This window comes from Gigantopelta aegis, chromosome 3 (assembly GCF_016097555.1).
Source record: "Gigantopelta aegis isolate Gae_Host chromosome 3, Gae_host_genome, whole genome shotgun sequence".
Taxonomy (NCBI): domain Eukaryota; kingdom Metazoa; phylum Mollusca; class Gastropoda; order Neomphalida; family Peltospiridae; genus Gigantopelta; species Gigantopelta aegis.
In genome coordinates, this window is record NC_054701.1 from 3,907,339 (window position 1) to 3,921,962 (window position 14,624).

The following is a 14,624-nucleotide window of genomic DNA, read 5'->3' on the forward strand; positions in this document are numbered from 1 at the left end:
AGTGATTGCTCAACACAATGTGTGTGAGAGCATTGTTAACTCTTTTGAATATAATTTTATAACTGATAAACACCACATATTCTTCATTTCTCAGGTGTCTTACAACTTCAAGTTGCGATTACATTCCCAGAATGGTGAAGTGATGAACTCGGACTGTGAATGTCCGGCAGTTAAAGGACCACACGGCACATGCAAACACATCGCCTGTGTGCTGCTGATGCTGGGATAATTTGTTGCTGGCTCTGACACCCCAACTGTGAACAAAACATGCACCGAAAACTTGCAGACTTTTCACAAACCATCACATTTATATGATGGTAAACTTTGTTTTTATTTTATTAAACATTTCTTCCATATTACTCGGTGTTTCCCCTGGGGCCCGCTCCGACCCCGTGAATTTCTCTGACGGGACCGTAAAAATTATAACCCCGGAAAAAATAGGACTCCTCCCTGTGATCAATCCGCCAATTTTTTTTTTTTAATTATGGTGGTGGTGGTGGTGGTGGTTGGGGGGGGGGGGGGGGACGTGTCGAGTTCGACAATTTCAAAATAGCGCCCAATTTCAGTGATATGAAAAGATTTCACATCGGTAATTTCCGTAAGTTGTTATCAGGGCGAATTCGATTGCAGTTCTGCAACTTTGTGATCCTTTACCACACGTCTGACTCATTTGTCATTAAAAACAAATCTTCTATTTCCTTTTTTAAAATGGTGGGTATAATATTATTGTTTTGATAATGATCAAACCTACATTAGTATATGTACGTGCTATGCACATACACACCCCTCCCTACATATATAATTTGTTGTTTACTTTATTAGGTTCACCAGTGAAATCTGAAAATCTTCCAAGCAAGAGAAAACTACCGATGTCTGATCCAAGACCTGTGGAGTTTAGAGATCAACCAGGTTTCGAGGACCGTGCCCGCAGTTTTATCATCAATTACTGTTCAAACACAAACCAAGACCTTACGATGAAGTATCTGTATGAGAAAGCTGACATACTGACGGCTGCAAATGACCATCACTATCTTGCACTGCCACTCACTGAATACTGGGTCGATAAATCTTTGCATGTAAGTTAGTCATATACTAATTTGAAATGATACTCTCAACAGCAGTAAATATAACAATGTATCAATTATTGAAATTTCTTTTATTATTTTAATTAGTTGTTTAGATGATCCAACGACTTGTCTGTGATTCATCATATTCTTTAAATTTCTTCGTTTGAAAATAATTTGACATCAGGTCAAGCAACAAAAATCAAACGAGCTATTAAAAAAGGTAAACATCCGTACCCGTTATCCCACCATGTACCTTTTGATACAAGACATACATAGTGTTTTCCCTAGCTTGTTTTAGCATGGTGCAGCACGATGCCTCAATAGTCTAGCACCATGCTGCCCTGAGATTAAACAAGCCTTTTTCAATAATTAATTCTAAAATTGCCTTGATGAAACACTCAGATTTTTTTATTATTAATTAATAAAAAGATCTGTTATATATTTTGCCATTCATTTATTAAAGCAAAAACATTTATGTTTATTTCAATTTTTGTTGTTGTCTTTAATGCAAAAAAATGTGCCCTGAAAATGGTGAAAATGCCCCCAAAATGTTTTGTCTATCATGCCTTGCCAAATTTCTAAGGAAAACACAAATACACCTGACATTATCTACAAATAATAAAACATTGACATATTTTTTAATTTGTACATGTGTACACCTATTTATATCTAAATTAGCAATACACCTGACATAAATAAACATTAATACAGATTTATTCTATTTACAGGTCACTGAGGAATTCGCTCGCATTTTGGAAATCAATACCAGAGGAAGGCACAGTGTCGACTTTGGCACAGTGAAAGAAAATGGAGAATCACTGCATCTCGATTTGGTGAAATCTGCAATGCTACAGAGAGGAGGAATAGACAAAAACTTTGTGAATCCATTGTTTTACCTACTTCCTTGTCGACACCACCAATTATACATGACAAACAATATGAATCTGTAGCGATAAAAAACTTTGAGTCATTCAATGGTGTAAATGTCAACAAATGTGGGCTGTATGTGATACCAAACCTTCCCTTTCTAGGTGCTTCACCTGATGGCATTGTGGGTAGTACATCTATTGTAGAGGTTAAATGTCCATATACAGGGAGAAATTCTACCATCATGCCCTTTTTGGAGTATACATTGGACGGTGCCATAACATTGAAGAAAACCAGCAACTATTTCAGTCAGGTTCAAGGGCAGATGTATTTATCTCAAACAGATCTATGCTATTTTGTGGTGTATACACATCAAGACCTGCTGGTTGTACCAATCTGCCTGGACAAAGACCTATTTCTAGAGTCGATGCTTTCCAAACTGGAAGTATTTTACAAGAAATATTTGAGGCCTTACATTGCAGGAATCTTTTAAATGAAAAATGTCTGGGTCAGCAACCTTTGAAAAAGTTATACTAATTTCATTAAAACATTGCAATAGTCTTAATAGATGAAATTGCAATAGAAATTTAATCTCACCATATCAAAGGTTTTTTGTTTTTTTTCAACATTCATGTACATGTAAAAATAAGCAATAAAAATACAGGACAGTATAATGGCATTAAAGGGTGTACACTACCAAATCAAATCCCATAGACGACAATAGTAACATATACGGCTAAAACTCCTACCTGCAACGTATCAACCGACATAAACGCCACGGATATAAATACTACCACCCCTTACACTTAAAGTGAATCAGAAAAAAATGGGGGTCAAGCTGCTCGTTTCTGAGATAACGGGTAGCGTCTATGACTACCCTAGTTTCGCACAAAATTTGAGTACTTTTTTTTACAGGTACCCCATACATGTTTCAAGCACAAGGCTACTTGACACATTGGTACTAGATGAAATAAAATTGCACATTTATTTTACCCAGATGAAACTATTATTTTTTACAACCAACACACTCACATTTATAACCAATCACAGGACTTGTCGTGTTCACTTCTCTATCAAAAGTTCGGTGCACCTCCAACTTTGACCCAGCCGGAAGTTATTTGGTATTGTACTACCTAAAACCTTTAGATCAAAGTATTAATTTGTAAACTGATCCATACTAGATTATTACAAGATACCTTATGTCCACTATAAATATAATATTGCCACTTAAATTGAAATTATGCAAGTAATCCCACAATGCAATTTCTAAAGTTGTTAATGCTGAAACAGATGAACATGATTCTTTCCCCCATGACAACTTTAGTATGTGACAAGTCTCTTTTTAAAATTTTGAAAGTTTTGCCAAGGCCGACCACACGTTCTATGTGGATTCGCTTTGATGCAATTCTTCTGTCGTGAACTACTTCCACAGGTTCCAGCTGCGATTTCCCTTTTAGCATGGTAGGTGTATTTACAAAGACATCTTTTGCTGCGAATAAGTCTTGAACCATGATTCCACGATCTGCCATTATACTATCCTTTTTTTTTTAAAAACTGATCAGTGTTTGTACATAATTCACTTCGCTCAATAATTTGACGGTCACTTGCTGCACCTCCATAGCTACTGCTGACATACGAAATTAAACCACGTGGTGTACAACCAATCATGGTTTTCAGTGTGTTCTTGTTTTTGTATATAGAAAAGGTTGCACTCTGTGCCTGAACATTGGATGGCTTCTGGATAGGTATTTCTGTGGCATCCAGTATCACTCGAGTTGACGGAAACTGTTTCTTAAAATCCTCTGGCATTGTATCCTCTGTAACCTTCTTTGACGGCCATGTTTTAATTTCTTTTAGCTGAAAGTATAGAAAGTTCACCCAAGTGTTGACAATCTGGGTAACAACTGACTGGCTTACACCAAACAAAATGGACAGCTCAATATCATCTTTAGCCTCTCTCAATTTCATCAGTGTTAAGAAAAGCTGATCTTTTGGTGATAGCATACTGCACTTATAATCCAAGTAGTCAACAACTGGACCAAGAATATTGAAAAATAGCATAAAATGTTCATAGTTGTCGAAGCTTGTATAATACTGAACAGCCTGTGGATGGAACATGTATTTTTCAATCGAAAAGTTATCGGACATCAAATTACACTGAATGGCACTTTCTTCAAAAGTACAAGTTATTTTTTCTCACTTTCCTTGGCTACTTTGGGGGTTCAGTGCTTACAACAATTTCTTCATTGCCAATGTTATTCAAATTAATCTCTTGCAGTGCCCTATGGTCAGGGCCACGTGATCTCCTCCTTTTTGCAGAAGGGCTTGCTTCACAGGTGAAAACTAAATATTGATGGCACAGCACCCTGTTTAAGGGTTTTTCTTTCGCCTGTAATTGTAATGGAAAAAAAAGTACATTATTTAATGAATCATATTAAATGGTTAAAACATATTATTGAATCATATTGTAAGAGTCAATTTCTGGAGGTAAAATTTTACGGTTATATGGGCATGGTTCGGGTCGTTTCGTCCTTATTCCCGTTCGCCCCGGGTCATTTCGCCCCTCTGTCGGATGAACCATCAAAACCAATGGCAGCCACCAATATTCCTGACTATATTTTATTTATAGCCTACTGTAGTTGGAGGTTTTAATAGTTGTGATATCTGGAATAATCATGCAGCTTTAACACATTTATTTTTGATTAATTACCGAAAAAAACTATTTTTTAAAATGACAAAATTACCCCGAACATCTATTTTCTTGCATTATTTTCTAATCCGGATGAATACAATATGTACATTAGATGTATTCCTACAATCTGTAATCCAGCATTTTATTTAGCTAGTAACATTAGGTAATACAGCTTTAACAATAAAATAAATTATCAACTTAATCCAAGGCAGATAATCAAATCTGAAAAAAAATTGGTTCTGAATCTAGTATAAACTCAAAATGCTTTTCATGAGGCTAACTAAGTGATTATTAAGAAACAAAAATGATCTGGAGATCTAAGTATATGTTTAACAACCTTATTGTTATGTACAAATAAGAACAGAAGGCACAATAGTGACAACAAATTTAATTATGTTTTTGGTAAAGTTTTTCTTCAAATTTACTTTAAATTTTGCATAAAAAACTACAAATTTGTCTAAAATATAACTTAGCACCCTATAAATATGTCAAAATGACAATAAAAATCAACTCTTTACAAATTAGAGTTTTCAGAATTTCATACATAAAAAATTAACAATGTTAATGGAAACTAAAGACATTAACCCACTATTGGCACATGCTATTTTTAATATAAAAATAAATTGCTATTAAAATCTTAGTTCAGGTTGCCTATATATAATACCATATTTAAGAGCAGTTGTATATGGCAAGTCAAATACCATGTAAAAAGAAATTATTGAAATCTTTACAGTATGAATTATAGGCCAAAACCAACTTTTTTTCAGTGCTAACTTTGATTCAAACTCCATTCAGAGCCATGTACAGAGATTATTGTCAAGGTCAAGGTCATTGTGAACTTGCATGAACGAGTGATGGCTAATTAATCAACCAGTATAGTTTAATTAAATAAAATGACAAAATCATAATATTTTTTATTATGCACTGAATATGTGCTATAGGGTGTACACTACCAAATCAAATCCCATAGACGACAATAGTAACATATACGGCTAAAAACTCCTACCTGCAACGTATCAACCGACATAAACGCCACGGATATAAATACTACCACCCCTTACACTTAAAGTGAATCAGAAAAAAATGGGGGTCAAGCTGCTCGTTTCTGAGATAACGGGTAGCGTCTATGACTACCCTAGTTTCGCACAAAATTTGAGTACTTTTTTTTACAGGTACCCCATACATGTTTCAAGCACAAGGCTACTTGACACATTGGTACTAGATGAAATAAAATTGCACATTTATTTTACCCAGATGAAACTATTATTTTTTACAACCAACACACTCACATTTATAACCAATCACAGGACTTGTCGTGTTCACTTCTCTATCAAAAGTTCGGTGCACCTCCAACTTTGACCCAGCCGGAAGTTATTTGGTATTGTACTACCTAAAACCTTTAGATCAAAGTATTAATTTGTAAACTGATCCATACTAGATTATTACAAGATACCTTATGTCCACTATAAATATAATATTGCCACTTAAATTGAAATTATGCAAGTAATCCCACAATGCAATTTCTAAAGTTGTTAATGCTGAAACAGATGAACATGATTCTTTCCCCCATGACAACTTTAGTATGTGACAAGTCTCTTTTTAAAATTTTGAAAGTTTTGCCAAGGCCGACCACACGTTCTATGTGGATTCGCTTTGATGCAATTCTTCTGTCGTGAACTACTTCCACAGGTTCCAGCTGCGATTTCCCTTTTAGCATGGTAGGTGTATTTACAAAGACATCTTTTGCTGCGAATAAGTCTTGAACCATGATTCCACGATCTGCCATTATACTATCCTTTTTTTTTTAAAACTGATCAGTGTTTGTACATAATTCACTTCGCTCAATAATTTGACGGTCACTTGCTGCACCTCCATAGCTACTGCTGACATACGAAATTAAACCACGTGGTGTACAACCAATCATGGTTTTCAGTGTGTTCTTGTTTTTGTATATAGAAAAGGTTGCACTCTGTGCCTGAACATTGGATGGCTTCTGGATAGGTATTTCTGTGGCATCCAGTATCACTCGAGTTGACGGAAACTGTTTCTTAAAATCCTCTGGCATTGTATCCTCTGTAACCTTCTTTGACGGCCATGTTTTAATTTCTTTTAGCTGAAAGTATAGAAAGTTCACCCAAGTGTTGACAATCTGGGTAACAACTGACTGGCTTACACCAAACAAAATGGACAGCTCAATATCATCTTTAGCCTCTCTCAATTTCATCAGTGTTAAGAAAAGCTGATCTTTTGGTGATAGCATACTGCACTTATAATCCAAGTAGTCAACAACTGGACCAAGAATATTGAAAAATAGCATAAAATGTTCATAGTTGTCGAAGCTTGTATAATACTGAACAGCCTGTGGATGGAACATGTATTTTTCAATCGAAAAGTTATCGGACATCAAATTACACTGAATGGCACTTTCTTCAAAAGTACAAGTTATTTTTTCTCACTTTCCTTGGCTACTTTGGGGGTTCAGTGCTTACAACAATTTCTTCATTGCCAATGTTATTCAAATTAATCTCTTGCAGTGCCCTATGGTCAGGGCCACGTGATCTCCTCCTTTTTGCAGAAGGGCTTGCTTCACAGGTGAAACTAAATATTGATGGCACAGCACCCTGTTTAAGGGTTTTTCTTTCGCCTGTAATTGTAATGGAAAAAAAAGTACATTATTTAATGAATCATATTAAATGTAAATATTAAAGTTAAAACATATTATTGAATCATATTGTAAGAGTCAAATTTCTGGAGGTAAAATTTACGGTTATATGGGCATGGTTCCGGGTCGTTTCGTCCTTATTCCCGTTCGCCCCGGGTCATTTCGCCCCTATGTCGGATCGTTTTGCCTCCCCCCCCACCCCCCACCATGAGTCATTTCGCCCGTATTTGCCCCAATTGTAGTCCACTCACCATAATTATAGTCCGTTCCAGCCAAAAATAAAAAAGGTATATTTTTTGTAAATTTTCTAAACTTAAAAAACGCAAAGTGCTTTGAAAACAACAAAAATATATTATTTCTATGTGCTGTAATAAGAAAAAACAAACAAATTTACACACACACACAAATGTCATTTTAAGTGATGTCAAACAAATTATTTACAAAAAAATATGTCCGGGTATGAGCCCATGTTTGGTACATATTATGTTTCTGTTTTATATGTTATGCCACATTAAAAGAACCCATCTACTATCACTCCTATCAGATTATTTTCCAGTTCCATCTATAGTGTGTTTTGATGATTTTTATTTATTTTTTAATATAATTTTTTATATACAAATATTGAAAAAACCCCAGTATAAAATGACGAAACTGAAGAAAACCCCCCACCTTTTGTCAAATACAACAACAACCAAAAATAAACCAGGTGAATGAAATTTTTGTGTACGAAGCCTAAACGATGGTCCACGAACACCTGTCGTCAACCTTAGTAACCGGTTTTCCCCATAACGTTAACTGGGCAATAGGCCTAGACAGAAACAAAATTGTACATATTAATATTGAGATTCTTTTTTTAGGGAGATTCCTTGCCTCCACGTCATTTCTCCGTCTGACTGTCGACTTGTTTTTTTTCGTGACTTGTATGACGGCCATTCTGCAGAACGCCACGGCTGTTCGCATTTAGTCTCTACATGTCCGAACCTGTCCTAGCAGCACTGGAAGATTGACCGCCCCACTCTAAGAAGAAATAGGAAGCGGGGTTGGCCCCTACTACTCTTTTTCTAGACTTGACCTTGCTTTATAGTGATACCATCTCGTATCCTCCGGAGTCGGGCCCGTCCGCACCACTATACCAACCCATGACGGCTGGACTATACCCTAGTCTGATACTCTCTCGTTCAGACGGATCCGGCTTCTCAAGATCTGTATTTCAGCACAGCACTACACCTTCAACGTCTATCGACTGTCAATCTAGGGGTTTTCTTGACGGGATGCAACCCATCCCGTCCCTTTAAGCTGTGCACCCAAACGGCCTTAACGAGGCCACTCGCGTGGACATATCGATCGGACTTTAAACTTTTAGATCTGCGTTCAAAATTTTATATCGAAATTACTTCTTTTTTTTTAAATATTATTAAATAGTCCGATCCACTCTTCTTTCTCTTATTTAATTTTGGACTGTCCTTCTAAAATGCTCCAAATTATATAAATTATCGGCCGAGCAGTCAATTCTTTTCATTTTTGGCTTGTAACCTTTTTATTTTTTTTTATTTATTCTATTAACGTTTTTACTAATTGCTATTTTCAAAATTCTGCCTATTTACAACCCCCTCCCCCCCCCCCCCCCTCCATTCCGAGTCGGGCCACCGATCTTATCGGAGGTCGGACTCGGGATGGGCGTGTTCGAAACCTTAATGGTATATGGGCACGTTAAACTAGTTATTATCATCATCAATAAATCGTTAACAATTATTGTCTGGCGTTATTTTGATTATTTGGCTATATGGTTTAACATGTCCGCAAGATAAATTCGTTGTAGAAGTATCTCTCGGGGTATATGGCTTTTTATGTACCCTCTGTGTGCTCTGTTAAAGAACACACAGAGGGTACATAAAAAGCCATATACCCCACGTGATGCTTCTACAACTTATATTAATCTATACCTCACAACGGTGATAAATTCTATTAATCTATACCTCGCAACGGTGATAGCATATATCTTTATAGTGTTTGTATACAATTATGATGAGATATGTTATAGCAGTGACCGTCGGATGCGTGAGTTTAGAGGTGTGTAAAGCCGTGTAGAGGACGTCGGCCCACATTGTGCTAGACGGTTGATGAGAACTTAACGTCGTAAAGGATGGCAGCTTTAATGTCGTCGGAGTGAATAACAGCTTTAACGTCGTCAGCGTGGATGACAGCTTTAACGTCGTCGTGGCTGATGACAACCTAATGTCGTCGGAGTGGATGACAGCTTCAACGTCGTCGGAGTTTCAGCGTTCAGTGGCGGATCCAGAAAATCCACTTTGGGGTAATTAGAAAATTTGTTTCTAATTTTCATTATTATTCATACTTACCTAGTGCTAGCACAACAAATATGCTATTCAACCTGAGTCATACCTACACACTGCAGAATTCTCTCCCTTGCCGGATATGCGCAATGCTATCCTTGCACGGGCGACCTGTAACTTCATTCTCGGTTCAAAGTCCACCCACCGAGGGAAAGCCTCATAGGGGTGGGTGGGAGGTATAGTTTGTTGTGCTAGCACTAGGTAAGTATGAATAATAATGAAAATTAGAAACAAATTTTCTAATAGTCTTATTCAACTTACTGTGCTAGCACAACAAATATGCTATAACGGACGTGCAATGACACCGTTAGAGCACGTGAATTCAACATTAATGGGAGGAGGTAAGAAAATAGAGGACTTACCCGTACCAAAAAGCTCCTTTGAAGTAATGACATGGAGATAGGACGAACCACGACATACGGTAACAAGGAGTCAAAAAACTTTTGGGAATAAAAAGGGGCTTCCCAAAAGAAAAACTCATCCCCATGAAAAGGAGGAAAAACATCTCCCCAGGGAGAGGAAACGGTAGACAACACTACAAAAAACCCCATCCCTCAGAAAAGAGTGGAGTGTTAAACATGTCCGAAGTGTGAAACGATGGCAGTCGGACGGAAAAGAGGTCGACCCCTTTCCGTTGCCCTGCGCACAGACACGACGTGTTGAGCCGCAATGACTGTCTGGATCCTACGCGTACCGTCAGGACCAACCGCCATATCCCGGAAATAGAAACGGTCAAAAGTGTGCCGTCCTTTCCAAACCCCTGCATTCATGACCTTTATAATACTTAAAGAGTCATGAAAATTCAGGGAAGCAGAAATGGCTCGGATCTCATGTGGTTTAACAGAGAAATTCCGTAACACATGATCACCCGCCATCTCATATGCTAGCTTGATGGTAGCTGCTATCCATCGAGACAAAGCATTTTTTGTGACATCACCCGGCCTAATGGTATAAGAAATAAACAATCTCTTTTTACCCTGCCGCCGGTTTTTCGTACGCTGCAAATAATACTTCAATGCTCTCACCGGGCAAAGAAGTCTATCCGAGTTATCAGATGACAGTGTACGAGATAAACTGTGAATGACAGTAGGTGGAAACTCTTCCCCTGGAGACTGGTTTTTAGCAACAAAGATAGGGTCGGTACGTAAAGTGACAGACCCGTCCGAATTGTAATCAACCAAGTCATGCAAAAAAGCATGTATCTCACTGATCCGACGACAAGCTGCCAGTGAAACCAGAAACAGAGTCTTCCACGTCAAGGCACGAAGACTAGCAAACCTCAACGGCTCATAAGGCGCACCCTTAAGAGCATGCAACACCAGAAAGACATTCCATTTCGGAATAATGGAAGGTCGTTCAACCGTGGATTTGTAATGATTTAAGTAAATCATGCAACACCAAGTTGGTAGAAAAGTCACGACATCCACACTGTTTAAGAGTAGTGAAAATCGCAGCTCTGTGACTTTTCACTGTCATGACTTTAAGTTTCCTTTCTTGGACCAACGCCAGAAAGTACTCCGCTAAATCGTTGACAGTAGGCGATAAGGGATCGAAATCCCGTGCGTTCGCCCAACGAACCCACATACGCCAGTGACACTGATAAACCGACTCGGTAGATTTGCGCTTTGCTGAAGAGACGAGATGCGCAATTCTTGTCGAAAAACCTCTGCGTCGCAAGGAAGCCCTGATAACCTCCACGCGTGAAACCGGAAGACCTCCGGCTTCGGATGCCACACCGTCTGACTCAGTCGCTGGCTGAGTAGATCGGACAACACTGGTAATCGGAACGGGACTGCCACTAACAGTGACAGGAGCTGTGGAAACCAGGGCTGCGCCACCCACAGAGGAGCTATCAACGTCACGTGACAAGGTTCCTGGACCACTTTGGTCAACACCTTGCCGAGTAAGACAGGAGGAGGGAAGGCATAAAAATCCAGTCCCGTCCAATCCATACTTAACGCGTCGTACTCCAACGCCAATGTGTCCGGTACCGGGGACACGAACACCGGCAATTGGTTGTTCAACCGTGTGGCAAACATGTCCACCTGTGGACTGCCCCACACCCGAAGAACCGCTGCGACCACCCCTTTGTTCAACATCCACTCCGTCTGAACAGGGGTATGTCGACTGAGGGCATCTGCTAACACATTCACCGATGAAGGAATGTGTTTCGCCCACAGAGTGGTCCCTAGTTGGTCGCAGAATTCCAAAATCGCAAGAGCTTTGCGACCCAAAGTCTCCGATTTGGTTCCACCCCAACGATTGAGATATGCCACTACCGACGTATTGTCGCATCTCAACAGAATTCGACGGTGTCGAAGAACACACCGGAAATGAAGACAGGCACGATGCACTGCCTCCATCTCCAAACAGTTGATATGAAGCTTCCTCTCGGAGAGATTCCATACCCCTGAAATGTGTTGATCCAACAGATGCGCCCCGTACCCGTGCAGCGACGCATCCGTGAACAGGATCAGATCCGGAGCAGGGGGGTGCAACGGAACCGATAGGGACATGCACTTGTCCGACAGGCACTCCTGTATCGGATGAGTGAACCATGGGCCCAGAGGCACTATCGTGTCCCAATTGTGACCGTCCCACCGTGGGGACAAATGCCACTGGAGTGGTCGTTTGAATCGTCTGAACCGCACGATCAATGAGGCCAGAGATTCGAGGTGGCCCAACACCACGTGGAGAGATCGTACCGTAGTACTTTGCTCCCCCATCAAACGTCGCGCCGACGTTTGGAAATTGTGGATACGCGCATCGGTGGGACGAACCGACGCTACCACAAGATCGAAGACCACTCCGAGATATGTGAAAATCTGAGCCGGCGTTAACTCCGATTTCACCCAATTGGGAATAATAAACCCAATTGGAGGATCGTGTCCAAAACCAACCCGACATTGGTCTGACACTCCTGTTGCGACGAAGCTGGGATCAACCAATCGTCCAGATAGGTATGCATTCGAACCCCTAACAAATGAACATGACCTACCACCGCTTTTACCACACGTGTAAAAGCATGGGGACTCGTCGCCAAACCGAACGGGAGCACACGAAACTCGTACGCTTTCCCGTCGAACAGGAAGCGCAGAAACTTCCAAAACGCCTTGTGCACCGGGACATGGAGGTATGCGTCTTTCAGATCGATCGACACAGCCCACTCCCCAATTTGAAGCAGGTTCCGGACCGAATGAACCGTTTCCATTTTCATGGAAGGAACATCGACGTAGACGTTCAGTGGCTTCAAATTTAGGATTGGTCTCCATTCCCCATTTTTCTTCCGGGCGAAGAAAAGATGAGAATAAAATCCCGGAGTGTCCAGACTGACTCTCTGGATGGCCCCTTTGTCGAGAAACTCGGAATCATACTCTCCACTAAAACGCGCCGATCCGCGGACGGTAACGGCGGCATTCTCGGAGTGGAAGTAAGAGGGGGGCTCGAAGAAAAGGGTATTTTGTAACCGTGTCGAACGACCGACAGAACCCAGGGGTCGAGACCAGGCAGCTTGCACCAATTTCGAAGGAAATGGCGGAGCCTGCCCCCCACGGGTATGGTTGCTAACGGTACCTCCGAAAGCAACTGCCGATCGTTCACGTACCCTCACCCCAACCGCTTACCACCCGTAGGCGCAACGCCTTTGGTGGACTGAGAACGGAACGCAGTACGACGTTTGCGTCCTCGCTTAGCGGAAGACGGGTTGTTACCTGGTTGCCTCCTAGTGTCAGGAACCCTAGGGATCTGAGCCGACTGTAAAAAAGCAGCCTTTTTTACAGGAGGAGGCTTGAACCCCGAAAACGTGGACCGACGTTTACCAGAGGTTGAGGGTCGAGTGTTCGGGACTGGTCGCGACAAATCCTTGTCTAGGACAATATTAAAATCGGGACCGAAAAGTAAATTTTCCCGTACCGAACGTGTACGAAAAAACGTCTTCGCAACGTTTGACGCACTCAAACCCGCCAGGTAATGGTCACGCCGTAACAAAAGACTGTTCGCAAACAATCGGCCAGATAACTGAGCGATATGCTTAGAGGCTTTTGACGCAGCCTCCAAACAGCCTTTCGCCATCGCGGGAAGGCTCTCGACAGCCTTATCCAAGCCAAATAGGAACGTACCTAAATGGTTATTAACCTGGAACATCGACTTAGCCAGCCGTTCGAACGATTCCAGATCCGCGATTGGCAATGACACATGCGGCGATGGGGAACAAGCGGCTCGGACACTAGCGGGAACGACCGCCGGATGTTCGAGAAAATCCGCCCCCAACGTCTCATAGGAGTCGGCACGAAAAATGCGCGCTCCCGTTAGGATTTTCCCCGTAGGCAGTGCCGTTGGGTACTCATCAACACCCACTCCCAGGATACGATCACTGCCAGTGATCAACACATCAATGTCACAAAGTGAACTGTGCGCCTCCTGTGCAAGTGGTAAACCCGACTCCTCACGAGGAGTGACCAAATTCAAAGAACGGTTCCCGAAGGAGACACCCTTGAATGTAGGCTGGGCCTCAACCTGAGGTATAGCGTCCCCGCATACCTGTCGGACCTGGTCCCTGACAAAAGCCAGAACCGCCGGATAATCGCACTCCTCCTCTACCTCCGAACCGAAGTGAGAGAGAGCTGGGTCAGCGACAGAATCCGGTCCAACCGACGCTTCCTCTGAAGCCAGGTCACTGTCCACTGGATCCCGAAGATCGATATGGACTCCTCCCCCTAATCGAGACGCCCCTGGGGCAGCGTCTCCCGAGACGGAAACAATAGGAACCGAACGACAATCCCTAACTGCATCGTCAAACTGCTGTCGAGACGCAGTTTCTGCTGGTTTTGGCGGAAAACCAGGGGGGGGGGGGGGAATGGGAGCCGCACCCGTCGGTCCCGTCTGCGAAAGCAATGATCCCAACTGAGGCGAAGCGTTCAAAAATTCCACAAAACTCCGAAACAAACGTTTCCTGAAAACCTAACGGTCGTTCCTGCACCAAG

General features: G+C 41.3%; 1 protein-coding gene across 1 annotated transcript; it reads left to right on the forward strand.

Moving 5' to 3' along the window:
* Positions 1-722: 722 nt before the first annotated feature.
* Positions 723-2,625, forward strand: LOC121390228. The gene is made up of 2 exons (XM_041522003.1): positions 723-1,076; positions 1,796-2,625. Exons 1-2 carry the CDS (start codon positions 738-740, stop codon positions 2,015-2,017), a joined length of 561 nt encoding a protein of 186 aa, XP_041377937.1. The 5' UTR covers positions 723-737; the 3' UTR covers positions 2,018-2,625.
* Positions 2,626-14,624: the final 11,999 nt, after the last annotated feature.